Source organism: Chiloscyllium plagiosum, unplaced genomic scaffold (assembly GCF_037043375.1).
Source record: "Chiloscyllium plagiosum isolate Xiang-an unplaced genomic scaffold, Cpla_swu_hap1 HiC_scaffold_3, whole genome shotgun sequence".
Lineage (NCBI taxonomy): Eukaryota > Metazoa > Chordata > Chondrichthyes > Orectolobiformes > Hemiscylliidae > Chiloscyllium > Chiloscyllium plagiosum.
The window spans coordinates 75,024,669-75,052,513 of NW_028270141.1; the positions used below are offsets into that span (position 1 = coordinate 75,024,669).

The window sequence follows — 27,845 nt, forward strand, 5'->3', positions numbered from 1 at the left end:
TCCAAATACATGTACATCCTATCCCTCAGGATTCCCTCCAACAACTTACCCACCACCGAGGGCATGTTCACCGGTCTGTAGTTCCCTGCCTTGTCCTTACTGCCCTTCTTAAACAGTGGCACCACGGTTGCGAACCTCCAGTCTTCTGGCACCTCCCCTGTGACTATCGATGATACAAATATCTCAGCAAGAGGCCCAACAATCACTTCCCTAGATTCCCACAGTGTTCTCAGGTACACCTGATCAGGTCCTGGGGATTTATCCACTGTCACCTGTTTCAGGCATCCAGTACTTCCTCCTCTGTAATCTGGACATTTTGCAAGATGCCACCATCTATTTCCCCACAGTCTATATCTTCTATGTCCTTTTCCACAGTAAATACTGATGCAAAATACTCATTTAGTATCTTGCCCCATTTTCTGCGGCTCCACACAAAGGCCACCTTGCTGATCTTTGAGGGGCCCTATTCTCTCCCTTGTAACCCTTTTGTCCTTTGTGTATTTGTAAAGACCCTTTGGGTTCTCCTTAATTCTATTTGGCAAAGCTATCTCATGTCCCCTTTTTGCCCTCCTGATATCCCTCTTAATTATACTCCTACTTCCTTTATACTCTTCTAAGGATTCACTCGATCTATCCTGTCTATACCTTACATATGCTTCCTTCTTTTTCTTAACCAAACCCTCAATTTCTTTAGTCATCCAGCATTCCCTATACCTACCGGCCTTTCCTTTCACCCGGACAGGAATATACTTTTTCTGGATTTTCATTATCTCATTTCTGAAGGCTTCCCATTTTCCAGGCATCCCTTTACGTGCAAACATCTGCACCCAATCAGCTTTCGAAAGTTCTTGCCTAATGCCGTCAAAATTGGCCTTTCTCCAATTTAGAACTTCAACTTTTAGATCTGGTCTATCCTTTTCCATCACTATTTTAAAACGAATAGAGTTATGGTCGCTGGCCCCAAAGTGCTCCCCCACCTGCCCTGCCTTATTTCCCAAGAGTAGGTCAAGTTTTGCACCTTCTCTGGTAGGTACATCCACATACTGAATCAGAAAATGTTTTTGTACACACGTAACAAATTCCTCTCCATCTAAACCCTTAACACAATGCAGTCCCAGTCTATGTTTGGAAAGTTAAAATCCCCTACCATAACCACCCTATTATTCTTGCAGATAGCTGAGATCTCCTTACAAGTTTGTTTCTCAATTTCCCTCTATTAGAGGGTCTACAATACAATCGCAATAAGGTGATCATCCCTTTCTTATTTCTCAGTTCCACCCAAATAACCTCCCTGGATGTATTTCCAGGAATATCCTCCCTCAGCACAGCTGTAATGCTATCCCTTATCAAAAATGCCACTCCCCCTCCTCTTTTGCCTCCCTTTCTGTCCTTCCTGTCGCGTTTGTATCCTGGAACATGAAGCTCCCAGTCCTGTCCATCCCTGAGCCATGTTTCTGTGATTGCTATGATATCCCAGTCCCATATTCCTAACCATGCCCTGAGTTCATCTGCCTTCCCTGTTAGGCCCCTTGCATTGAAATAAATGCAGTTTAATTTATCAGTCCTACCTTGTCCCTGACTGTTTGACTCACTTCTGTCCTCAACTGCACCAGTCTTGCTTGTTAAATTGTTCCAGTGCAGGGGATTTTGGGCATTCACCTGTTTGGCAAGCTTAATACCAATTACAAACACAAAGAATACTGCAGAAGTTCTGCAGGCCTGGCAGCATATGTGATGAGAGAAACAGAGGTAATGACTCCAGCTCGATATGACTTCTTCAGAAGATATTGCCAGACCCGCTAAGTTTCTCCAGCAATCTTCTTTCAGATTTCCAGTATCTACAGTATTTTTATTTCAGTGCGATACAAGTGACAAGAGATCTCACACATGGGCTCTGAGTGAACGTTCAGATTTGTTTCGGTACTGCTTATTATTGTTAGTTACTGGTGTAACTCTGGTCAGTTACGGTTAGTTATTGGAGGAGCCCTGCTCCTCGTAACTCCGCACACAGCTCCCGCTGGCACAAAAAGCACCAGCAAAACTTTTATAAACCAAGTGTGATGAAATGTGAGGCTGAGAACTCAGCTGTATCGACCTGGAGTTGGCTTGCTTTGTTTCGGTTATTTGTGTTTGTTGACAGTGCCCCAGGGGATCTCTGTGCTATTCCTTACTGACTATTGCTGTCCCCGGGACTGTGCAGGCGACAGCCCAGGCTGCATTTCTAACGGATCTACGTTCCATTGCGGTTCAAACCGAAACGGCATGAGTGCGTGTGCAGGGTGACGTCACCTCCGTCTCTCAAACCATGGCCGCGAGGACGGGAACGACCAACGTGAAGACTTTGCTGCAGTTCATTCACTACATGGGACAGCTGAAGGTAATCCCGCTCATAAAGTCAAAAGTGTCGTGCCCAATGTGTGTAGGTCTTTTCCTTCTTATTGCATGTAGGTTTTTTGTTGCATCTCCGGCGGTTGCATTTGCAAGCCCTGCGCGCGCACATACATATACACACACATTCTCACACGAGCCGTTTGCTCTCTGCCGGTTCGAACCCATTGTCTCCATTGTTTCCCCTGGATCACATCACGTTCCACGCTTCATTGTTCTCACGGGCTCACCCAGTCATGACACTGCCCGCGGACCTCACTCCCAAGTTAAGACTTCCTTAATAGTACCACGGTCCCTAGGATCTCCCAAAACCTTCAACAGAGTATAGAATTACAGTCACTCTTGTAATTGAGAAACGCAGTAGCCAGTTTGGGTAGGGCAAAATGCCATTTCATAATATGTTGATTGATAAAGTAACGTGAGGACACCAATTTAATTAAAATGGAAGTAGTTGGAGAAATTCAGCGTGGCCTTGCAGCATCTGGAGAGAAACCAGTGAACCGTGTTCAAAACGAGAAGTAACTAGGAAAAGGAGTTATTTATGGTAATGAGGGGGAGAAGTGAGCAGATGGGTGGAGACGGACCACAGACTCCACCAAGGCCGCTTTGAAGTCCAGGTAGATAACATCCATTGGCTCTCCTTGGTCTAACTTGCTCATTACCTCTTCAAAGAATTCTAGCAGATTTATCAGCCATGCTTCCTCTTGATAAAACCATGCTGACTTTGCCCTATTTTACAATGCATATCGAAGTATTCAGAAATCTCATCCTTCATAATGGACTCCAAAATCTTACCCAAGACTGAGGGTTAGGCTAATCAACCTGTAATCTTCCATCTTTTGTCTTAATCCCCTTTTTAAATGGGGTGTCACAATAGTGATTTTCCAGTCCTCTGTGACCCTCTAGTGATTCCTGAAAATAATGCCTCCACTATCTCTTCAGCGATCTCCTTTACAACTCTGGGGTATAGTCCAGCAGGTCCAGGTGATTTATCCAATTTAGATCTTTCAGTTTTTCTAGTACTTGCTCCTTTGTGATGGCCACCATAGTCAGCTGTGCGCCCTGACTGTCCTGAATTTTTAGGAAATTACTTGTATCTTCTACTTTGAAGACTGACACGAAGTAATTATTCAGTTCTTCAGTCGTTTCCTTATTCCCCACTGATATCTTTCCAGTGCCACTTTCTAACAGTCCACAGTCCACTTTGCCTCCCTTTTGCCCCTTATATATCTAAAGAAATTCTTACAGTCTTCCTTAATATTACTGGTTAGCTTACCCTTTCCCTCATTCCATTTTTTGTTGGTTTTTGTAAGCTTCCTAATCCTCTGATTTCCCACTGCCCTTTGCCATATTGTATGCTTTATATTTTGCTTTTATGCTATCCCTGACTTCCTAGTCAGCCAGGGTTGCCTCATCCTCCTTGTACCATGCTTCTTTTTCCTAGAGATGAACTTCTGCTGTGTCTCCTGAACCAACATCACCTCAACACCAACTTCCTTAACTAAAACTTATAAAAACAAATGATCTAGTCCCAGATTTTATTGCTGTTGTTCAGTGGTGATTCTCTCTGCAATTTGGCACCGTTTATCTCTAGCAGCAACTACACTTTACATGTATTAACTGTAAAATGAATTGGAACATCCCAAAGACATGAAAGAATTTAACAAATATATAAATGTTCATTTTTCTTCACTTGTCCAATTGGAAAACTTTAAATGAAAGGAAATATTATAACATTCTTTAATACAAATAAACAATTAATTGTGAAAGACTAATTTTCTTTATACTGCTGTGACGTCCAGCAATTAGACTGCTACTTATCGACATGCTTAGGCAGATTTAAAAATTTAATTCTGTCATTTAAAAGTTGATTATCAAAATCATTTGTACTTGATATGTTGGAATATCAGACTTCTGACAATGTATTTTTACATATATTTGTTGAATGATCTAAAGTATGCTGTGTAAGTAATGTCACCATTTAGAAATATTCTGGGACCAATGAATAATCTCAATAATGGTGTAATTATTATACAACCAATATTAGTTTGGGATCTGTATCTGTGTACAATAAAGGGGAACTGGCATCACCCAGATAGGTGGCAGATGAAGTTCCATTGAACAATTGTGAGATGATGCACTTTGGTACAAAGAATCTGGAGACACTGCATAAATCAAAGAATACTTCTGTAATATGTGCACTAAGGTGTATATGTGCATGAGACACTAAATGTATGACAGGGAGAGAGAGCTATTAAAAACGTGCAGTATTCTAGGCTTTATTACTAGCAGCATAGAGCGCAAGAACAGGGAAGTTCTGCTGACTTCATATAAAACACTAGTTAGCTCTCAGCTGGAGTATTATGTACAATTCTGGATGCCACACAAGAGGAAGGATGTGAATGCATTGGAAAGAGTGTAGAAGAGGTTTACTGGAATGGTTCAATAACTTCAGTTATGAGGATAAATTGGAGAAGTTGAAATCGTTTAATTGGAGAGAAGGCTAAGGGGAGATTTGGTAGAAGTTTTCAAAATCATGAGGGGTCTGGATGAAGGTGGCCAAAAGGCCTCTCCTACAGTAAAATTATTCCATGATCATCACATGTATCAGGTAAACCTCTACATTTGCATGTTTGTATACTGTCATTTAGGTGCTGGTTAGAATTGAATATTTTGTTTTAAATCAGTGGGATAGGAAACACTTTTTTCAGATAGAGGTTATGTTTTTATCTTAAACTTCCAGCTGGATTTAAAGCACAGCATTAGAGATAACGGTGGTGTAAAGATTTTGCTTCTAGTTTAATCTAAGTTGTTTGTTATTGTAACCAGCAGGTTTAGACATGTAATTGCAATTTCTGTTTGTGATTAAGTATAAACATTTTATGGATGTATCCATATGTACAGAATGATTGTTATGGCACTCTTAACTGAAGAACCAGGAAGATAAATGAAGTTCTTCAATGTATAATTTGTTTAAAAAAAGATTAATATACAAAGTGTTGCCTGGAGTTCCACAGCTCATCTGAAGTTACAGTGGTTTACTGGGAAATCCCCTGGGGAAATTCATCCCCATAATATTTAAAATTATCTATGTTTTTTTTGTATAAATTTAATGTTCCGTATGTTTAAAAATCAGGTAGCTATAGGAAATAAATTTGATTAGCGAGTTTTGATAAGATTTGTAGCTCAGGTTGAGGTTCTGGATGTAGGTTTGCTTGCTGAGCTGGAAGGTTCATTTTCAGATGTTTCGTCACCATACTAGGCAACATCATCAGTGAGCCTCCAGATGAAGCACTGGTGGCATGGCCCACTTTCTATTTATGTGATTAGGTTTCCTTGGGTTGGTAATGTCATTTCATGTTCTTTTTCTCAGGGGGTGGTAAATGAGATCTTCTTGCCATCATGCTAGCCTACAAACCCACCAACACACTAAAATAGCAGCTAATGAACTTGAAAGATCCTAAACAGACAACAAGCAAAACTAATGTCATTTACAAAATACCTTGCAAGAACTGTAACAAACACTACATTGGACAAACGGGCAGAAAATTAGCCACCAGGGTACATGAACATCAACTAGCCACAAAAACACATGACCCACTCTCACTAGTATCCTTTACATACATATGAGGAAGGACACCACTTCGACTGGGACAACACATCCATCCTAGGACAAGCCAAACAGAGACACGCATGAGAATTTCTCAAAGCACGGCATTCCAACCGGACCTCTATCAACAAACACATTGACTTTATCCCATTTACCACCCTCTGAGAAAAAGAACAGGAAATGGCATCACCACTGGAAATGGTGTCACCACAGGAATTGACATCACCAACCCAAGGAAACCTAAACTCAAAAATAGAAAGCAGACCATGCTCACTGATTATTTTACCTAGTATGATGACAAAATGACTGAAAACGAACCTTCCAGCTCAGATAAATTTGATTAGTTTGGGCTCCACTGGTGCTACTTATGTTGAGGTTTAAGGTGTTGAGTGCAAGCAATCTCCAGTATTTTAAACAGTTTGAGTAATTTCCAGAGGTATGGTGAATGTGAATAAATATGATGTTATTGTAAATACATTGAGAGTCTTGGTGTATAATTGACCATATCCTTGTTTCTTTAGAGAGTACCTCGAACAGGTTGGGTCTACAGAAATGTAGAAAAGCCAGAAAGTGTGTCAGATCACATGTACAGGATGGCAATTATGGCACTCTTAACTGAAGATCAAAAACTCAACAAAGACAGGTTCAGTATATCAGAAACTTTACTTCAGTATATCATTTCTGTAAAGAGAACTAAATTAGACCTGTATATAGTTTTACATTTAAGTTTTTCATAATATGCTGTAGTTTTCTGTTTTTGTCAAATCAGCAACACTTAAAATGACTCCTGCATAAATCACAACTAAATTGGTTTTTCAGAGATTTAAATTATGGATTGAGCTTAGGACAATCATATTTTTCACCTTTTCACAAAGTGTAATCTATAATTCAATAGTTATAATTTTATAAAGTTTAATTTGTATTGTGGACCATACAGAGGAATTTGGGAATCTCGGCAGCTTGCTCAAGACAGCAAAGAAACCTGCTTGATGTCTTATTTAAATGGAAAACCTCTCCTTGCCCTACCCTCTTCCCTTCTAATTAGAATAATGTGCTTTTCATTTATAGATGCATAAAATTAGCCTTGGTTCATGATATGGCAGAATGCATTGTAGGTGACATAGCACCAGCAGACAACATCAGTAAAGAGGAAAAGCATAGGAGAGAAGAAGTAAGTTCCAAGAGTGATCTCCTCTGTTGAATGTCTTTGTGAATTTCTAAGGATAACAATGCAATTTCTTACAGTTCTTGGACTGAGTATTGACATTACAGAAGTCACTATCAGTGGTAGCTACAATTGCCAGACAATTTTCAAAACACAACTTGAACTGATTTCAATATTGTTATTGCTGTTTTTACTCCCTTTGAAAGGAGGGATATGAGCTCCAGATTTCATTACTGTTTGTGTGTAAAGGCATTTCCTGATTTTACTCCTGAAAGGCCTAATTTAAAGATTATGCATTATTATTTATAAGGAGATATTGTTTCTATTTCAATCCCATCAAAATAATTTAGATTCCAATACTCCTACCATGAAAAATGAACCCAAACCAAGCTTATGTATCTCATTATGCTAACTTCTTTTAAACCCAGATATCATGCTGTTGAATGTGTGTTGTATCCTATCCAGAGCCAGTGTAGTTAGTTCAAAGTTTGGGTGAAGATTTGTAGCTCGGGTGCTCGTTGTTGTGGTTCTGTTTGCCGAGCTGGAAATTTTTGTTGGTAACGTTTCGTCCCCTGTCTAGGTGACATCCTCAGTGCTTGGGAGCCTCCTGTGAAGCGCTTCTGTGGTGAAGCGCTTCACAGGAGGCTCCCAAGCACTGAGGATATCACCTAGACAGTGGACGAAACGTTTGCAACAAAGATTTCCAGCTCGGTGAACAGAACCACAACAGTGTAGTTAGTTTTGAGCAATGAACCTAAAAACAAAGTGTTGCACTTTAGAAAACAGCAGACCAAGTTTTGCTTTCAAAACAATTTTAAACTGGTTTCCTATAATAGATTAGATTAGATTAGATTCCCTAAAGGATGGAAACAGGTCCTTCAGCCCAACAAGTCCATACCGACCCTCTGAAGAGTAACCCACCCAGACCCATTCACCTACCCTACATTTACCCCTGACTAACACACCTAATATTACGGGCAATTTAGCATGGCCATTTCACCTGACCCAGCATCTTTTGGATTGTGGGAGGAAACCGGAGCACCCGGAGGAAACCCACACAGACGTGAGGAGAATGTGCAAACTTTTTCATTGGTAATGAAGCGAGGACTGGAATTACAGCAAGCTTTCCACAGCACACTGTACCTCTGTGTTATAGAGGCACACCAGGTCACTGTGCTCTATGATCTTCTCACCATGAAGATGGCTGCCACCATCCACTTGCAGTGTATGAATCTGCAAGACCTGCTCAATCTTGTGTGAAAGAGGAAAACCACTTCATGACTAGCGAATTTTGAGAAGATTTGTAGCTCAGGCTGAGGTTCTGGCTGTAGGTTTGCTCGCTGAGCAGGAAGGTTTGTTTTCAGACATTTTGTCGCCATACTAGGTAACATCATCAGTGAGCCTCCGGATGAAGTACTGGGGGTTTGGCCCGCATTCGATGTGTGTGTTTGGGTTTCCTTGGGTCATTTCCTGTTTTTTTTCTCAGGGGGTGGTAAATGGAATCCAAGTCAATGTGTGTGTTAGTAGAGTTCCGATTGGAATGCCATGCTTCTAGGTGCATGTCATTCCAACTGGAACTCTACCAACAAACACATTGACTTGGATCCCATTTACCACCCCTGAGAAAATGAACAGGAAATGGCGTCGCCACACGAAATGATATCACCAACCCAAGAAAACCCAAACACATAAATAGAAAGCAGGCCATACCACCAGTCCTTCATCAAGAGGCTCTCTGAAGATGTTACCCACTATGGTGACAAAATATCTGAAAATGAACCTTCCAGCTCAGCGAGCAAACCTACATCCAGCACTTCATGACTAATTAGAGGAATATCTTGTTGTTCACAAGATGTGATTTATTTCATGTTAACAACTTATACCGGTTGTAAGACTTAAACAACTTATTGATATGAAGATATAAGATCCTGAACTGTACAATATCCTGTGAATGTGGGAAAGACTTTTCTGCTTGTGAGAGAATCTATAACAATAGGTCACTGTTTTAAAAATAAGGGCTGACCCATTTAAACCAGAAAAGTGAATTTCTTTTCTCTGAGGATGGTGGGTACTTGGAACCCACATCATCAAAAAGCTGCGGAAGCAGTATCTTTGAATATTTTTAAGACAAAAGTAAATGGATTTTTGTTTATTAAGAGGTGAATAGTTGCGGGAAATTGCTTGGAATGTGAAGTTGACATTACCACCAGATCGACTAAATTTTGTTTGAAAGGCAGAGTGGGTTCAAGGGTCCAGTTGGCTTACTCCCATTCCTAACTTGTATGTTCATATATGCTGGATGTTGTTAAAGAGACTTTGTTAGGTCTCCTTCCTTCAAGGTCCAAAGCTGTTTCCCCACAAGTCCATATAACATCATTGTATTGCACATCTCAGGTTCAACCATTTCAGACCTTTCAGACCCATGTATAATTGTAAATGATGGAAACAAACACAGAACGTTGGAGAAACTCAGACCTGGCAGCATGGAGAAATGTTGAGTCCAGTATGACTCTTGTTTAGAATTGAATAATGATAACTCTGGTTTTTTTCTCGTCAGATGCTGTCAGACCTGCTAGCTTTCTGGAACATTCTGTATTTGGTTCAGATTTCTAAGATCTGTAGTATGTTGCTTTCAGTAAGTGATGGAAGCTTCCCTGCTTTGAGCTGGCACTAACGTGTTACTTCCAGTGAGTGAAAAGAAGTAACTTTCTTTTTCCAATTTCTTCACCTTCTGCCCTTTTGTTACCAAGTTGGTTGTTGGTACTTTTACCTTTCCATGCAACTGTAGGAGATGTAAAACCAGTCTCTCTAGTTCCTCCCTTTTCAACATCCAAATCCCTCAATACTCCTTCCAACTGAGAGCTACGTGCAGTTCTTTGGATTTAGTATACTATAATCAGTGCTCACATGGGGAGCATCAAATACAGACAAGGTGGTTGCTTTGCTGAACATCTCACTTCGGTTCCCAGACATGACCCTGAACTTCATGTTGCTTGACACTTTCATTCTCCACATTGCTTCCACTCTGATCTAACTGTGATATGCTACAGTTCAAATGAATCCCAGCACCTTACCTTCATAATTTTGGATTATAATCCTGGTACACATTTTTGTTTTATAAGTGTTTTGTTAGTTCATTTTTTACTCTTCTTTCTTAATTCCTTAACTTTGCATTCACCATAGCTGCTATTTTGCCATTTACATTGAGACACATTGGGGTGGCACGGTAGCTTAGTGGTTAGCACTGCTGCCTCACAGCACCAGGGACCCGGGTTTGATTCCAGGCTCAGGAAACTGTCTATATGGAGTTTGCTCAGTCTCTCCCCGTGCCTGCGTGGGTTTCCTCCGGGTGCTCCGGTTTCCTCCCACAGTCCAAAGATGTGCAGGTAAGGTGAATTGGCCATGCTAAATTGCCCGTAGTGTTACGTGCATTAGTCAAAGGTAAATGTAGGAGAATGGGTCTGGGTGGCTTGCTCTTCGGAGGGTTGGTGTGGACTTGTTGGGCCAAAGGGCCTGTTTCCACACTGTAGGGAATCTAACCTAATATCTTTTATTTCTTTACTTGTCTCATTACCACACTATTGGCTTTTGTAGCAGGAAAATTTTCAAATGTAATCTGGCCTAAATGTAATTCACCCTATTACATACCTTCACTTTTGTCTATTTGTCTTCCCCTCCCTCTTTCACTTGCTTAAATGCTATTACAGAGCTCAGTTTTCTCAGTTCTGATGAATGCCTACTGTTTCTCTCTCTACACATGCTGCTGACACGCTGAGTATTTACAGTATTATCTACTTTTTATTTCAGAATTCAATATCTGTGAAATTTTACTTTTGTTACACCAGACTCCATTCATGGGCTGCCAAACAGGCATTTTAGTAAAGCCTGGAAAATAGAAAGGAAGAGAGCAAAGAAACTTTGCTCTAAGTTGATTGATTTTAAAAATCCTTTGAGAAAATTCTTAGATGGCATTATGATAACATCAATGCGGAGCTGGAGACACGAAAGGACAAAAAAAGTTCAAATATTGCTAGACGAAAAGGCCCAAAACCCCACAAACTTATCAGGTGATAAAATTGTCTTTTGAAAAACATTGTGTATAAATGCAGGTACTTTTATTTTGACAAATGGATTTTGAATCACGTATGCTGTCCTATCCTGCAGGAAGCTATGAAACATTTAACTGGTCTGTTAAGTGATGAAGTGGGTAAAGAGGTCCTGGGGCTTTGGGAGGTGAGTTATGAATTAAACCATTTTTAGATGTATAAAATGGACTAAATGGCCTCCTTTGGTCACACAGATTTTTTCAATAGACTGTTTTTACTAAATGTTGCACCGATGCTTACTAAGTTTCTTTGTTAGATGGATTAGATAAATATTGTATAATCCATAATGTGCTCTGATTTGTATTCTAATTTTTTGATTCTGAGGGAAATTACAAGCAACCTATGCATATTGCTGATAGGCTATAATGGTGCTTGAAGAACGTAAGGTGGAAAGGACATCAGAAATATGCCACAGATGTAGAGAACTGATTGTGCAAGACTTCCTTTTATAAAATTGGGATGGGAGGTGTGTTGAGGGGTAGGGACATACTTGAGAATGAAATCAGAAGGGCAGAAAGAGGATATGAGAGAGCTTTGACAGATAAGGATAAGGAGAATCCAAATAGATTCTATAAGTACATAAAAGGCAATAGGGCAGTGTTTTAAAAAATTCTCAAGGTCAGGTTCGTAGGAGAGTAGTCTGACACAGAACAAACGACCAAGAGGCGAGTCTGCTAGAATATGAGCATTTTATTCCCCGCAGCGTCGCCACAACCAGGTCTCATACTTACAACGGGTCTGGCTTATACTCACTCTACATGTTACCGGAACTGGGAGCCGTCAGTTCTCGTAGAGCGGTTGCCAACAACCCACGCTCAGCGGTTAAACGTAACCCCGGAGCAGACTCACCGAACTGGAGACTTTTCCAGCTGATATACTCTTTTCCAGATATAAACATTCATGTGAACAGCAGAGCAAGGCTATAAAACACATTCCATTCTGGTTACATACAGATAAGAAGATTCACACGGGGAGGTGTGTAATAAGATTCACACGGGACTAAGCAACACCTCCATTCCGGTTAGATTCACACATGTATTGGGACATAATTTTTAACCGTTTCACCACATTCCACTGCTTGGCCCAATACATGTGTTACATTATGATTCACACATGTATTGGGACATAATTTTACACCACAGGCAGCTAGGGAGAGAATACTACCCCTTTAAAGATCAATGAGGATGTCTGCATATGGAACCACAGGAGATGGGTGAGGTGCTAAATGAATATTTTGTATCAGTATTTACTGTAGGAGAAAGACCTGGAAGCTAGGGAACTTGGAAATAAATAGTGACATCTTGAAAACAAGTCCACAAAACAGAAGAAGAGGTGCTGGAGGTCCTAAATAACAGAAAGGGGGCTAAATCTCTGGGACCTGATCAAGTATAATAGACGACATTGTGGGAAGCCAGAAAAAATTGCAGAACCCCGAGTAGAAATATTTGTGTCATCTACAGTCACATGTGAGGTGTTGAAGGACTGCAAGTTGGCTGATGTTGTGCTTTTATTTAAGAAAGACTAAGGAGAAACCTGAGAACTATAGACCACTGAGTCTGACATCAGTGGTGGGTAAGTTGTTGGAGGGGATTCTGAGAGACAGGATTTACATACATTTGGAGAGGCAGAGATTGATTAAGGATAGTCGGCGTGGCTTTGTGTGTGGGAAATCGTGTCTCACGAACTTGAGTTTTTTGAGTATGTAACCAAGGGGATGGATGGGGGCAGAGTGGTAGATGTTGTCTACATAGACTTTAGTAAGGCCTTCAACAGGATTCCGACTGCTTAATAAGGGTAGATCCAGTGGCATCCATGGAGAACTTCCCAACTTGAAACAAAATTGGTTTGACGATAGGAAACAGAAGGAGGTGGTGGAGGGTTGTTTTTCGGCCTGGAGGCCTGTGACCAGCGGCATTCTGCAGGGATGAGTGCTGAGTCCACTATTGTTTGCCATCTATATAAATGATTTAGGTGAGAACGTAGGAAGCATGATGAGAAAATTTGTGGAAAATTGGTGGTGTAGTGGACAGTGAAGAGTACAGGATCTTGATCAGCTGGGCCAATGGGCAGAGGGGTGGTAGATGGAGTTTAATTCAGATAAAAGCACTGCATTGCATTTTGCTAAGGCAAATCAGGGCTAGAGCTATATGCTTAATGGTAAGGTCCTGTTGAAAGCTGAAGGTCACAGGTAGAAAGGAATATCAGAAATGATTGCTTTCATTGGTCAGTGCATTGAGTATTGGGATTAGGACATGATGTTGTGGCTATATATTAATGAGACCACTTTTGGAGTACTGCATACAGTTCTGGTCACCCTGCTATAGGAATGATTTTATTAAATTGGAAAAGGTACAGAAAAGATTTACAAGGATATTACTGGGACTGGAGGGTGAGAGTTATAAGGAGAGGCTGGATAGGCTGGGATGTTGAGGTTGACTGGTAACCTTTATAGAGGTATATAAAATCACAAGGGACATAGATAAGGTGAATAGCAAAGATCTGTACCCTAGTGCAGGGAAGTTCAATACCAGACGGCATATTTTAAGGTAAAAGGGGAAAGATTTAAAAGGAACCTAAGTGGCAACTTTTTCACAGAACGAAATGCCAGAGGAAATGGTAGAGATGAGTACAATTACAACATTTAAAAGCCATTTGGACAGGTACATGAATAGGAAAGACTTAGAGGGATATGGGCCAAACACTGGCAAGTGATACTAGGTTGGTTTGGGAAACCTGGTTGCATGACTAGTTGGACTGAAGGGTCTATTTCCGTGCTGTATGATTGTTCTGTTAGTCATTTTATTTTGATCATGATATTTTGAGGAAATTGAACTATCAAGAATACCACCAGACATAGGGACTGGGAGAAAGGATGAAAGGACATATGGAACAGGTCATTGGTCTTGGAGGTGAGAGAACATTGAAATGGGAGATGCAGGAGAAACTACAAAGTGCTGAAAGTCTAGGAATGCATTATTAAGGAACTTGAACTCAGAATACAGACACATGCGGAGGTATCTGCACATTCTTTTGATTTTAGATATGATAAATCCCGCAATCTCTTAGACTTGGAGGTGGAGATGGAAGGCCAATAAAGAATTTGAGTAGTTAGTTGAAGAGAAAAGAAGCTACAGTGGACTTCAAGATGATTTTGTAGGTGGTTTCAGACTGAGTTGGGATACTACAGACATAGATATGTACATGCCAAATTAGACCAATATTGGCAAGTTCTACATTAACAATTTGGAGTCACGGCCTTGAAGATAAATGTAGGAACAAGAATGAGAGGGTTCAGAGACACTGATCAATTTTCTAGAAAAAAGTCATTTGCAGAGGCCAGAGGTGCTCAGTAAGTTTATTATTATTCATTATTCGGTTGTTGCCAAGGCAGCATTTATTATCTATCCCTTAAATTGCGAAAGTTGTTGTGTTAAGTCTTGCTCTTGAACCATTGCATCTCTTGTGCTTTTAGCATACCCATATCACTGTTAGGAAGAGAGTTCCACAATTCTTACCCAGTAATGATGATGTAAGTTAGGATGCTGTTTGGCTTAGAGGGAAAGTTGCAGGTGATGATATTCCCATGTGTCTGTTGCCTTGTCTTTCTAGGTGGTAAAGGTAATTAGTTTGAATGGTGCTGACAGAGGAGATTTAGCAAGTTGTTGCATTAGTTCCTGCAGATGTCACACTCTAGGTAAGGAGTCACTAGATGTAAAGCATAAGAGAGCAGAGCTCTTAGAGTCTGTTGTACATCATGGAAAGAGGTCCTTAAGGCTATTTCTACGCAGATCATCAAGCATCCACCTACTTTAATCCTATTTTCCAGCAATTGGCTTTGTATGTTCCTTACTTTAAAATTGTTTATTGATCCCTCTATATTAAAGAATCTCCCTAACTACTTTTATACTGTTTATTTATGAGACAGTGAGGCTGAGATTGAAAATGACCTGTAAGGAGAGTTGTTGTCGAAGTGAATGTAATGGGGCATTGCGTTTATTTGGAGCCTTCAGGCGAGAGCAGGTACTCAATAAAATTCTGCACTACTCAAAAAATAAATGTGAATGTGAGACCAGTCTGCTAACATTCAGTGCTTCCCACAAAAGGAATGAATGTTGCATTTTCTTTCCTAAATGTGTCCATTGTATGTGGTGAGAAAAAAAATGCCTATATATAACCAGCACTTTTCATATTCTCAAACATCTTGAAGCATTTCATTGTTTTGTTGTACAGATCTTGCTCTAATGTAGGAAACTACTGCAATGTGCATAGGAAGGTTTAACATTGTATTGAGAAAAATGACCAAATCTAACTTATTTACAGTGTAAAGTTTGATCTGTACATTGGAAAAACTCAAATGCTTTACATCCATTTGAGGGGGCAGGCACAATTTCAGTATAAAGACTGCATTTCTGATAGGAAGCGCTTAATTTAGCTCAGTACTGAAGCATCAGTCTAGATTGTGCTGAAATCTCTGGAGTGGGGCTTTTGAATCAAGACTTGGTATGGAAAATAAAGTTTAGGTGAAAATAGAGATTAAATGTTAAAATGTCTTAGTAATTTAGCAAGTTTTAGAGACTTGAATGAACAGCAGTCAGTACTTGTGGATTTACACAGAAGTTGTATTCCACATTTTCTGCTCATGTTTGAAATAAAAGGACTGTTAACACTTGTGACACCTTATACTACAGTTAATCCACTCTTTCTTAACTTTGAAGTATATTCAACATGTAGTGGCAAATAGTCCTAATTGAATATACCTTTCTACAGGAATATGAGAACCAGTCTAGTATTGAAGCCAAATATGTGAAAGAACTGGACCAGTTTGAAATGATTATGCAAGCTTTTGAATACGAAGAGCTGGAAAAAAAGCCGGGTCGATTGCAGGAGTTTTATGATTCAACAAAAGGTTAATATTATTTTTGTCTTGGGATTGCTTATACATGAGTTAATGATGCAGCTTCTAATAATTACTCGTGTACTTATGTTACAAACAAAGTGTTTCTTTATACCATTTCTTTGTCCACAGCATGGAAATGGGCATCTTATTTAGTGTATTAGAGACACAGGCAAGTGAGTACTTCAGTGTGAAGTACACTCCTAGACACCATCTGGTCATAGAATGTCTAAGAGATGGTTGTACACACTTGAGGCAACTCAACCTTCAATCTATTCTAACGTATTTTGAACAGTATACCTGAACTTGTATCCAATGTAGTACATTTTACTTCAAAACTGGACTGAAGGAAGATTTAATCTGAGGCATTCAAGACAGCATTGGATAAAAGAAATTTGCAAGAGATTGGCATCTGATGTTGCTCATTTAATGAGCTGGCAGACATGTTGGAGCTGAGTAGCCTCCCTTTGAAATTCCCATTACTTGCTTGGAATGGCACGTATTCAGGCTTGAGTCTGAATTTTGCAATATTAGTCTATACAGAAATAATTCCACTATACAACTCGTATATATAAATTAGGCAGTATTCTGCTCAATAAATAGGATTACTGCATCAAAGTCTGTCATACTCCAGAGAACAATTATATAGTTTTTCTATCTTGCATTTATATGAATTTGTATCTTACAGAAAAATTTCATCACCCCGAAATTCTTCAACTGGTAGCAACATTAAATGCAGAAAGAAATTCCAGGCAAATGAAGGCCAGCACCTCAGATGCACAGTTTTTTGGGGAGAATGGGCCAAGCATATTGCCTCAAAGCACAAAACTCTAGGACAGCATTGTGGATTATACGAATAAATGTTTTTTTTTTCTAAAATTGCATCAATATTTATTTTGAACCAGTAAATCCATAACTGAACAAAACTAAATACTTAGTGACTAATGCATTGTGACTTTCTAGTGTATGAAGAATGTATGTATTTCCTTAGACATTGAGTATTTTAAATTTCAGTGCTTTTTATTTTCCTAAGATAACATTCAGCCTATTTATTTTTATCAGGGCTGTTTTAAATATTTGGATGAAATGGATGTAAAGTTATTAATGGGAGCATTGTGTTCAAATTTTTAAATAAGGTGGTTCTGAGCAAACAGCTGGGTCTCTTTTTCTTGGGATTTTCAATTACTTGGGCTGCAGGATTCACTACAAAAGATATTTAACAACATGTTTGGAGCAGGGTCCAATCATTTGAACTTGAAAATTGGAAACAGGATCTAATAATGAACACAGCACTTGGCTTGTTTAGTGTCATTAGAAGTACCTGGTACCCATGAATAAACCTATTAAAAAAAAAATGAGGAAACAATGGCTTTAAGTTGCCATTTTAAAAATTCTCCAATAGTGCAGTAGAGCAGATGTTTTAATTAATCAGTGGTTCTAGGAGAACAAAAAATGCTATTAAATGTGCAACAACTTAAAAGTAAACTCTAATTTGAATCCTGACAAAGCTACAAAAATTTGCATTCATTGTTTAAAGGTCTACGATACAAAAATACTAGTTCCACCATGTAGAATTGTTCCTTTCAGAACAATTTCTACTTTTATGCATTTTTTTTTAGGAACTGGTAACTGTTTTGTGCAGTATTTCCTGCCTATCATCTGGAGGAAGGACTAATAGGAGAAAGAGGTAGTTTTGGGTCTTAGAGGATTGCAAGATACCACCCATGCTTTAATCCTTTACCCTATAAAACTACATTTCAATGCTCCAATTAGTCTGCAAGATTTCATGCTGGCAGAGGAATGAATGCATACCAATTTCTTTAAGAAACTCTGTTAAGGTAACAATGAAAATTTTCTGTGGTGTAACCATAAAATCAAACTTAAATGGCATTATAAACTGCTCCAATAAAGCCAAGTGGATTTCAGCCTCTGTGTTGCTTTTTTTTTTAAATGATATTGCAGTATTTATTAAATGTAAGTCTGAAGCAGGCTCAGCTTATACCTTATTGCTGTAATTAAGAATGAGATACAAGTAAAGTCAGGGCCTGGGTCATCAGTGGAACAATCTTAAGGACTTTACCTTTTACCAACTTCCCCTTGGAAAAGAAAGGAACTACGGCCATTGTTCTGGACTGCAAATAGACAGTTAAGTCAAGACTGAAAATTAATCTGGTGACAACTTTCATAAAAGCAAATAAGTAAGGAGAAAGTGTCCCAATTTTTGAAGAGGTTGAACACTAAATCATCTGCCACACAATACTGAAAGGATTAACTTCATTTCCTCTTCCCATAATGGAAAAAAAATGTTTTTAAGCACCTTTCATATCGACTGGACATCTTAAGGTGTATTACTATCAATGAAGTACTATTTACTTGAAACATAATCACTGGAAGAAACATAGCTAATATGCACTCAGCAAACTTTCACAACTCCAGCATGATAATGATCAGACAATTTCCTTCTAAGAGATATTAACTGAAGGATAAATATTTGCCGAGATATTTTCCCTACTCCTCTTCAAAATAGCACCATAGGATCTTTTATGTTCATCCAAGCAGAAGATAGGGCCTTTATTAAACATTTTATCTGAAAGACAACACTTCTGACAGTGAAGTGCACCTTCAGTACTGCACTGAAGTGCCAGTCTTTCAGACATGAACCCAGAACCCTGTGATTCAGACCAAGTTTGGTTCCAACAGTTGAAGGAATTAAGGATTAACATTTCAGTTTCTTCTGTACTAAAAGCATTAACCAACCTTTTATACATGTATAAAAGTATAAATTAAAAATTTCTAAATGTGCTATAATACACTGGGGAAAGGAATCCACTTTAGTAATGTCTAATGTATTTTGGAATACTGTAGTGACAGTGAGAGAAATGTCAGCACATGCCATTTTCATATGCACTATAATATCAATAAATAATATATCCAAATTCTTCAGCATAGCTATCAATCGGGTATGGATTTAGGCAATTATCTCTTGACTTAAAGTCATAGAGCTGCACAGCCTAAAAACAAGACTCTTCAGTCCAAATCGTCCATGCTGACCAGATATCCTAAATTAATCTAATCCCATCTGCCAGCATTTGGCCCATATCCCTGTAAATTCTACCTATTCACATACCCATCCAGATGCCTTTTAAATGTTTTAATTGTACCAGCCTCCACCACTTCTTCTTGCCGCTCATTCCATATATGTACCATCCGCTGCCTGAAAAATGTTGCTCTTTAGATCCCTTTTAAATCTTTCCCCTTTAACATTAAAACTATGCCTTCAAATACTGGACTTTTTCATTCTGGGGGGAAGTCCTTGGTTAATCACCCTATCCATGCCCCTCATGATTTTATAAACCTCTATAAGGTCACCCCTCAGCCTCTGACAGTCTAAGAAACTGGACCACGGAGCAAGTGCTGTACAATTATTCTGTACATTTGCACAAATTAATGTCCATCCTGCATGTTCCCATAAAACACAAATACACATGCATCTTTTCCCTGGATGGGGGAGTTTAAAACTAGGCATATTTTTAAGGTGAGGACAAAGATTTAAAAAAGATGTTGGGGGGGGGCAATTTTAAAAAAACACAGTGGGTTGCATGTGGAACGACCCACCAGAGAAAGTGGTAGATGCAGGTACAGTTACAATGTTTAAAAGACATTTGGATAAGTTCATGAATAGGAAAGGTTTGGTGGATATGGGCCAAGCGCAAGTGGGTGGGACTAGTTCACTTTGGGAACATGGTCAGCATGGATTCGTTGGACCAAAGAGTCTGCTTCCATGTCATAGCATGGAGCCATGGTTACATTAAAAATACTGTATTGTCTGAATATTATCTTTGAAGTGCTTCAGTATTTTAACAAAACATTGATTAGTATCTATAACATACAGTAAATAGTTAATTCTATTTCCAAATACATAATTTTAAATCATTTCACTTCATAAACATCAAAAAATTGCAAACGGAGCCTCATCAAGAAATATTTTTTTTTCTGTAAGACTTCTGAAATACAATACATTAAGTATTCCAAACAGTGGTTTGTATAACATTCCTTTTAACAGAAATTGTTACTTGTGAACTTACTGCATTACAATACAAGTACAAATGGAGCTTACAATTCATGTTTAGAAATAAGCACTTTATAAGTTAATAAAGATGGTCCAAGAATAAAAGTATGTGCAACAATTTTCTATTAATATAATGTAGAAAGTTTTTTCCCACTATTTTGTTTTAAATAATTCCAGGCGATTTTCCCCAATATACTCAAAGACAGGTTTACTGAATTTTAAATAAAATCTAATAACACCAAGATTTATACATTTTTAACCCCACAGTATTAGAGAAAAGATTTAAAAATATTCAATGTCTTCTGCTGGAAGATTTCGTGAAGTTGATTCCTGAATATTAGCACTGGCAGTAGAATTCAGCACATCTTCAAAACTTCCACTGCTGTGGGCAGACACACCAACTTTGCACTAAACAAACACAAGATTATTGAAGTGTTTTAAAAAACAATATTACCAGACACATTATGCCAATTCGAAATCTCTATATAGCAACATGTTTTTAATCGGACTGAATATCATAGTTGCCTTTCATTAGTTAACTTGGAGATCAGGACTTTTTAGAATAAACAATTCTAGAAAAACAATACATCCAAGAATATATAACCAAGTCACTCAAAGAGAAGTAAACTCCAGCAGTTTGGATAAGTAGCTAAAAAGAAAGGTGACCATTTTGGGTGGTGATGACATTCTGAGAAATGAAAAACCAAGGGGCAACAAAAAGCTGTTTACCAATTTGAAGTGGCCTAGGATAATAATCACACTGCCAGGAAAAGCAGCATACAACAGATAATATTAGCACAGAAACTTACACATAACTGATTATGTAACCTTAGACACGGGGAGAACACCAGGAACTCAAACTGTCTTCAGAATCCTGAAACAGCAATCTATTATTTAATCTGCTGATTACTTTTGAGCATTAGGTTCCCGCAGCTTCATTGTTTGTATCTCTGTTGCACGGGTTTGAAGTAAAAATAAAGCTCATGTAAATAGCTAGTCTCTCAAAACAATTTTTACAAAGAAATCTCTTCTACAATTACTTATACATTGTCACTGTTTAGATTAGTTTCTAATTAAATCTTTTAAAAGACTCTCTGACCCTGTTCATGCAAAAGAACTATAATTGGCATTCAGCCATTTCATCACCCATGGACAAATTCTCCTGATAAAAAATTTACAAATAGGTGAATACCATCTGATATTTATTAGAACAAAACTACTTGCTGCACAGCACATTGGGGGAGGTCAATCTTCATTTTCTGTAAAGACACAACTTGTTACTGGATTGTCTTTTGTCAAAGGCAAGGAATTTGGAACAGAAACTACACTTGATCTTAGCCAAAAGGCTGAAAAGTGATCAAAGGCAAGGAATTTAAACAGGATATACAGAAAAATACATGGAAGTAAAGAGCTGTACAGATAATTTAAAGTAACAGCAATTACTAATATACTCAGCATTTAGCTGGTTGGGCAGCATCAGTGAAGACAGAAACAGAGCTAATGCTTCATGTCTGTGACCTTTGATGAGATTTGGGAAAGGTTGAGAATTGTGATTTGTTTTAGGAAAGTGAAACGGAAGGATTGAAAAAAGATCAGAAACAGGCTGTCTCCTGACACCAACCATCTGATAATAACTTCCAACTATCCGTGAGCAATAAACCCAACTTGAAAATTTGTTAAACATCAACACTTTTTTTCTGTGCACCTTTATATTTCATAACTTTTTTCATTTTTAAGGGTTTATTTGGTTATCATTCCTTATTTCAGAGATTTTGCTGCTACTTATGTTCCTGTATATAGGGAAACACAATTGATAGAATAGGTGGATCTGATAAAGTGTGAAAGACATGAAACAAAATGACCATTTTCTTCTGCTTTGCTTTTGGTTGGCAGCCATTCACAGTATGTCCAGATACTGAGTTTGTATGTTCCCTTAATCCATTACCACTCCCTTTGTCCTCACATCATCAAAATTTATGTTGCTTAATCGCTCTTATCTTTAATTCTTAAGTATGTTCTTCTTGCACCCTGTCTCTTCTCACTTGGTTAGAACCTATTATAATTCTAACAAATTCTAGTTCTGATGAAAGGATTTATACTTTGAGTATGTAATCTGTTTCTCCATGACACTATCAGACCCTCGAGGTATTTCTAGCATAGAGTTGCCAACTCTGGCTGGACACATTTTGGGAAATGTTGTCAGAGGTGACATCATGGAAAGCTGATGGCAAGATCCAGTTTAGAGCCAGTTCTGAAAGGGACAAGGATTCACTTGCCTCCCCCTTAGGAACTCAAACACCTTCCAGAGCCTGCTGTGAACACATCCCAGCAACCAGCAAGCTATGCAGAAAATGCCATCAGCCCATTCAGTCTGCGCTGACCCTCCAAAGAACATTGTGCCCTATCCCTGTGACAGGAACACCGTCAATAAAGGCATACAATTTTCACACTAAGACAGAAGAATCTGGGAGTTGGTTTCCTCAGTGACTTGATTAGAAGTCCCCTTCAGTGAGAAGCTCCAACACCGACCCATACTAACCTCCCTCTCTCCAGTCCCATTTCACCCCTTTGCTCCCTGTTCAGCATGTCCTCAGTACTGCACCGAAGTGTCAGATTACATTTCTGGTTCAAGTCTCTGGATTGGATCTCAACTAACCATCTAACTTGAGTGTAATCCCTGTGCTGGGCTTTCTCAGAGGAAATGCCAAGAACAAGTACACTTTCAAAATAATATTCATGCACGAGCTCTGATGGACTTTCACTGAAAGGGGCCAACAACAAATAAGGAATACGGCTATCCACTAACCTATATTGTAAATGAGTTGAGGACTGGTGCTTCTCTGAAGTCAAGCTTGCTGTATGGGAGAATGGGTAGGTTGATCTTATAGCTGTGGCTTGGGGCAGCTGCCGCCAAGGCGCAGTGGGGAAAGACCACCGCGTAACGTCTGCCCGCCAAAGAAGAACAGGGAGCCCACTCAGCAAGTCGGCTCTGCGGATGTCTCAGCTAATTATATGGATGGTAAACGTACAGACCTATATATAGGAATGATTAATTCCAATCTCTGTATGTAAAGAAATGAAATGTATATGTATGTATGGCATGACCAAATTGTATAGATATCAAAATAATTTTAGGAATAAAGTATATTTTTGAAATAAAATAAAGCACACATCAGGCACTACAGCACTCTGCACTTGATGATGTGCAGCTTGACTGTCTCACTGATTACACATGATTTAAAGCAACCATTGACTGAAGCACCATCAAGATCACCAAGCATTCCTCTGAGCACCTTCAGCTGCATGCCACTGGTTGGGTCCTGTACTCGCTCTGCCACCAGACTAATCCAGGTGAGTGTCCCTGGCCTATCCTACTGTTGGGTCAAAATCCTAAAACTTCCTACCTCACAGCACCATGACAATACCTAACAGCAGTACATTATAAGGGTAGTAGAAATTTAAAATGGGCTAACCAATGTTGGTTGTACCATTATACCATATTCAATATTAAGGAATCAAAGTTTCTTCACAATAGCAAAGTCTGAAATCCTGAAATGTGATTTGACCCCTATTTGCCATCTCCCTCTTTTCAGTGACTGGGTCACATTAGTCCTTTTCCCTCTCCATAGAATAATTTTGACTTGGGATGATGATGTAAAATCACCTTCCCTAATTTGTATTTCCACTGAACCAAGTGACTATGTTCAAGTTTAAGTAAATTCAAAGTTAGATAAATATATACTAAATTTACAAAAGTTGTATCAAATTTTGCCTGCACCACACCTTGAGAAACATGTTCAGTTCTCAATGTAATTTTATATAAATGATGGAGAGGTGTTGGGGACAGTACATTGAAAACTTCCAAGGATGTTACCAGAAATGCATAGCTATAAATGCCAATAAAGGATTCTATATTTAAATAGGATTGACAGGTGATCCAACAGAAGCTTTTAAAATTATGAACAGTTCTTACAGAGTGGAAACAAATAAAATGTAACATCTTGGCAGAAAGAGCATAATTAGAACCACTAATATAGTTACCAAGAAATCCAATAGGGAGTTCATCCAAAGAATGATAAGAAAGCATAGACAGCGGTAGAAGCAAATAGTATAAAACATTTAGGGGAAGCTTTATATAAGCATATGATGGAGACAGGAAAAGATGTTACAATGCTAGATATTTTGGAGAAATGGGAGGAAACACAAATAGAGCTTAAACACTTGCACACCTTGGTTGTTGTGCCATATATCCTATATGATATAACAAACAGCCTCCTTAAAATGTGAAACTTCAGTACTTTAATTGGATGAAATTTTGACAAAGATGTTATTAAATTCAAATGTCTAAAGGCAAGGTCAAACTCTACATGCAACAAAATTAGATCAAACCACGCTAATTGGGTTGGTTTAAGAGATATTACAAGGCTGACACATTTCACCACCATATCATGACAGGCAAACATTTACCTTCAAACTGCTAACTGTAGTTTCCATCTGTTCTTCAAAGGATTTGAACGCTGGAGAATTTCTGTGGCAACAAGAAATATCAAAAATCAGAAGATGTGGATGCTGTAATTCAGAAACAAAAACAGGAATTGCTGGAAAAGCTCAGCAGGTCTGCAGCATCTGTGAAGAGAAATCAGAGTTAACGTTTTGGGTCCAGTTTGGGTTCTGAGGAAGGATCACCAGATCAGAAACGTTAACTGATTTCTCTTCACAGCTGCTGCCAGACCTGCTGAGCTTTTCCAGCAATTTCTATTTTTAAGAAATATAATGATTTGCGTTCTGCAGTTTTATTCATTTAATTGAGATTAGGTAAATGGCTCACAAATTTTGATTCATATCCTATAAATATTAACAATCTTATGAAGAATCATGTTTTATACAAACAAGCCTGCTGTATGCACTTCCAATTTATAATCAAGTTACAAACTATTGATGTAACAGTAAGTCTAAAAACTTTCTAGTGACTCAAAATAAGTTGACTTTATGAAGAGATGCCCAGATACTAAACCAATAAGTCTAAGCTTTTTCAAAACACAGGCGTATCCAGTAGAAATTACAGAGTTACGTACACTCTAAAGGCAGAACTCAAATTTAACATATAATAGGAATCTTTACCATGCTAGCATATGGTGAGGTTTCATCAAAAGAAAGATGATAACAGAACAGTGTGAGCGCTGAGGGACCAGACGGTATGAAGCACAAGGGGAGGCTGGGTGTGATAATTGCGAGTAGGATGGGAGCAGGGGTGAATGAGAACAGTACAATATGTTAAAAGGTTAGTGTAGGACTTGGGCGAGATAAGGGGGGTCGGTGGTGGGATTTATTCAGTGGACACTGGATCAGCCAAGTTGAGAGAAAAATCCAAGTGTGACACCAGTAAACTAGATGGTTGATTGGTTAGTAAGTTTTTTTTCTGTTTGTTTTCTACTCAGGGCGTATGAGTAGCCTTGGGCTAAACTAAAAAGCAAACCTCAAAGTTACCTCTGAAATACGACCGGAGGCCTGAACAAACTGGAGTAGGGTAAGAGACTAGAGATTTAATATGTATCTCAAAGGCTGTTGTGGAGGAAATAGGTTTCAATTTATGGGGCACTGGCACCATACTGGAGAAAGTGGGAACTATAGAATCATAGAATCCCTACAGTATGGAAACAGGTCCTTCAGCCCAAGTCCACACCGACCCTCCGAAGAGTAACCTATCCAGATCCATTACCCTACTACTTTACATTTACCCCAGACTAATGCACCTCCCTGAATGCTATGGGCAATTTAGCATGGTCAAATCACCTAACCTGCACATCTTTGGATTGTAGGAGGAAACTAATATAGACACAGGGAGAATCTGCAAACTCCACACAAGCAGTTGTCCAAGGTGGGAATTGAACATGCGTCCCTGGTGCTGTGAGGCAACAGTGCTAACCAGAGCCACAGCGCTGCCCCAATAGCATTGGAATGGTCTTCAGCTGACCCATTTTGCTCTGTCTAGTTATATAATTAGGCAATCCATGTGATAGATTTAATTAGATGTGATAAATTAAAGAGAGAACAGTCAAGACAGCAAAGTAACAATAAGGCTAATGATAATCTGAAATGAAATCAGAAATTGCTGGACAAACTCAGCATATGCGGAGACAGTTAATGTTTCGGGTCCAGTGACCCTTCTACAGAACTGATGGGACCAAAAACAACCCACTATCAGTCACTAATGGTTCCCATTGGCAGCTACTCATTCCCCCAGGCCGACCGTTACCCATTCCTTTGTCTACCCAATGGTTTCTCTCTCAGCTCCAACTCCATCTATCATTTACTCCTCTCCTCACCCCATCTTTAGCATACATACCAATCTTTCCCAATCAGTTCTGAAGAAGAGTCAATGGACCCAAAATGCTAACTCTGCTTTCTTTCCACAGATGCTGCCAGACCTGCTGAGTCTTTCCAGTTATTTTTGATTTCCAGCATCTGCAGTTCTTTAGTATTTTATTTAATGATAATCAAAATGTGGTAGGAAGTGACACAACATATAAACCTAACAGTATCTGCAGATAAGGCTGTAATTTGAAAATTAATAAATGATATGCATTTAGATGCCTATAATTCTATCGCCTTAGAAGGAAAATGGTTGAATTATCAGCTCAAATTGAGATATGTTAGATCTAAAGCCATAACAAAGACATGGCTGCAGGACCTAAATATCAAAGATATAACATTCCTGAAGGGTAGAAAGCTAACGAAAGGGGGAAGTTAGCTCTGTCATTTAAGGATGGCATTAGTACGATACACAGAGATGACCTTACTTCTAAAGATTAAGATGTGGAATCAGTTTGGTCAAAAATGAAAAAAAACAGCATAGATAAAAGTCATTTGTGGGAATGGTCTGTAGGTCTCTAAACAGCGACTACACTATAGGATTAGAAATACAGGAAGAAATACAGAAGCTTATGAAAAATGTAGTAAAAATCATGGGTAACTTTAATCGACATATTAAGCGGATGAATCAGATTGAGAAAAATAGCCTGGAAGATGAATACGTAGAGTCTTCTTAGAACAGCACATTTTGGTGCCACTCAGAGAACAGGTTATTCCAGATCCGACTATGTGCAATTAGGTATGACTAATTAATAAACCGATAATAAAGTCATCCCTATATAATACTGTCGTTAAAATTGAATGTGAAATTCAAAGTGGGTCTAAGACTCATATTTAAATTTAAATAAAAGGAGATATTTCATTTCACTCAGCAATGACAGATTTCAGTGAGAAAGAAAGACTCCAGGGAGGGACACACTATCCATTGCTAACTAAGGAAGTTAAATATACTATCAAACTAAAATAAACAGTGTACAAGTCCATAAAGATAGTTGTAAATCTGATTGGATGTAACATAAAACCAATAAAGAATGACAAAAAAAGAGGAAATAAGAGTATGAGGGGAATAAATAGATTAGTGGTTCGACATGGATTTAACAATGAAAAGATGAACTAAAGTGAGCACTGGCCCTCTAAAATGTGAGATTGAGGAATAAATAATAGAGTATCAGGGAACTGACAATTAGGTGAACAACTATTTTGTACTTGTCTTTGATAAAGAAACAAACACCCAGAAATAA

General features: G+C 38.7%; 2 protein-coding genes across 6 annotated transcripts in view; one reads left to right on the top strand and one right to left on the bottom strand.

Annotated features, from left to right (window-relative positions):
- The first annotated feature begins 2,192 nt into the window (after positions 1 to 2,192).
- On the top strand, positions 2,193 to 18,088 carry hddc2 (HD domain containing 2). The gene is made up of 6 exons (XM_043683958.2): positions 2,193 to 2,377; positions 6,520 to 6,641; positions 7,067 to 7,169; positions 11,328 to 11,396; positions 16,037 to 16,175; positions 16,852 to 18,088. Exons 1-6 carry the CDS (start codon positions 2,306 to 2,308, stop codon positions 16,995 to 16,997), a joined length of 651 nt encoding a protein of 216 aa, XP_043539893.2. The 5' UTR covers positions 2,193 to 2,305; the 3' UTR covers positions 16,998 to 18,088.
- Positions 18,089 to 20,132: 2,044 nt separating this feature from the next.
- Positions 20,133 to 27,845, bottom strand: part of tpd52l1 (tpd52 like 1) — a 34,883-nt gene continuing 27,170 nt past the window's right edge. For all 5 annotated transcript variants that reach the window (XM_043683988.2, XM_043683974.2, XM_043683965.2 and 2 more), the window contains 2 exons: positions 24,700 to 24,760; positions 20,133 to 20,640 (listed from right to left, as the gene is read on the bottom strand). In XM_043683988.2, the coding sequence (XP_043539923.2) occupies positions 20,515 to 20,640; positions 24,700 to 24,760 (187 nt within the window). In that variant the 3' untranslated portion in view covers positions 20,133 to 20,514. The remainder of the gene's footprint in view (positions 20,641 to 24,699; positions 24,761 to 27,845) is intronic.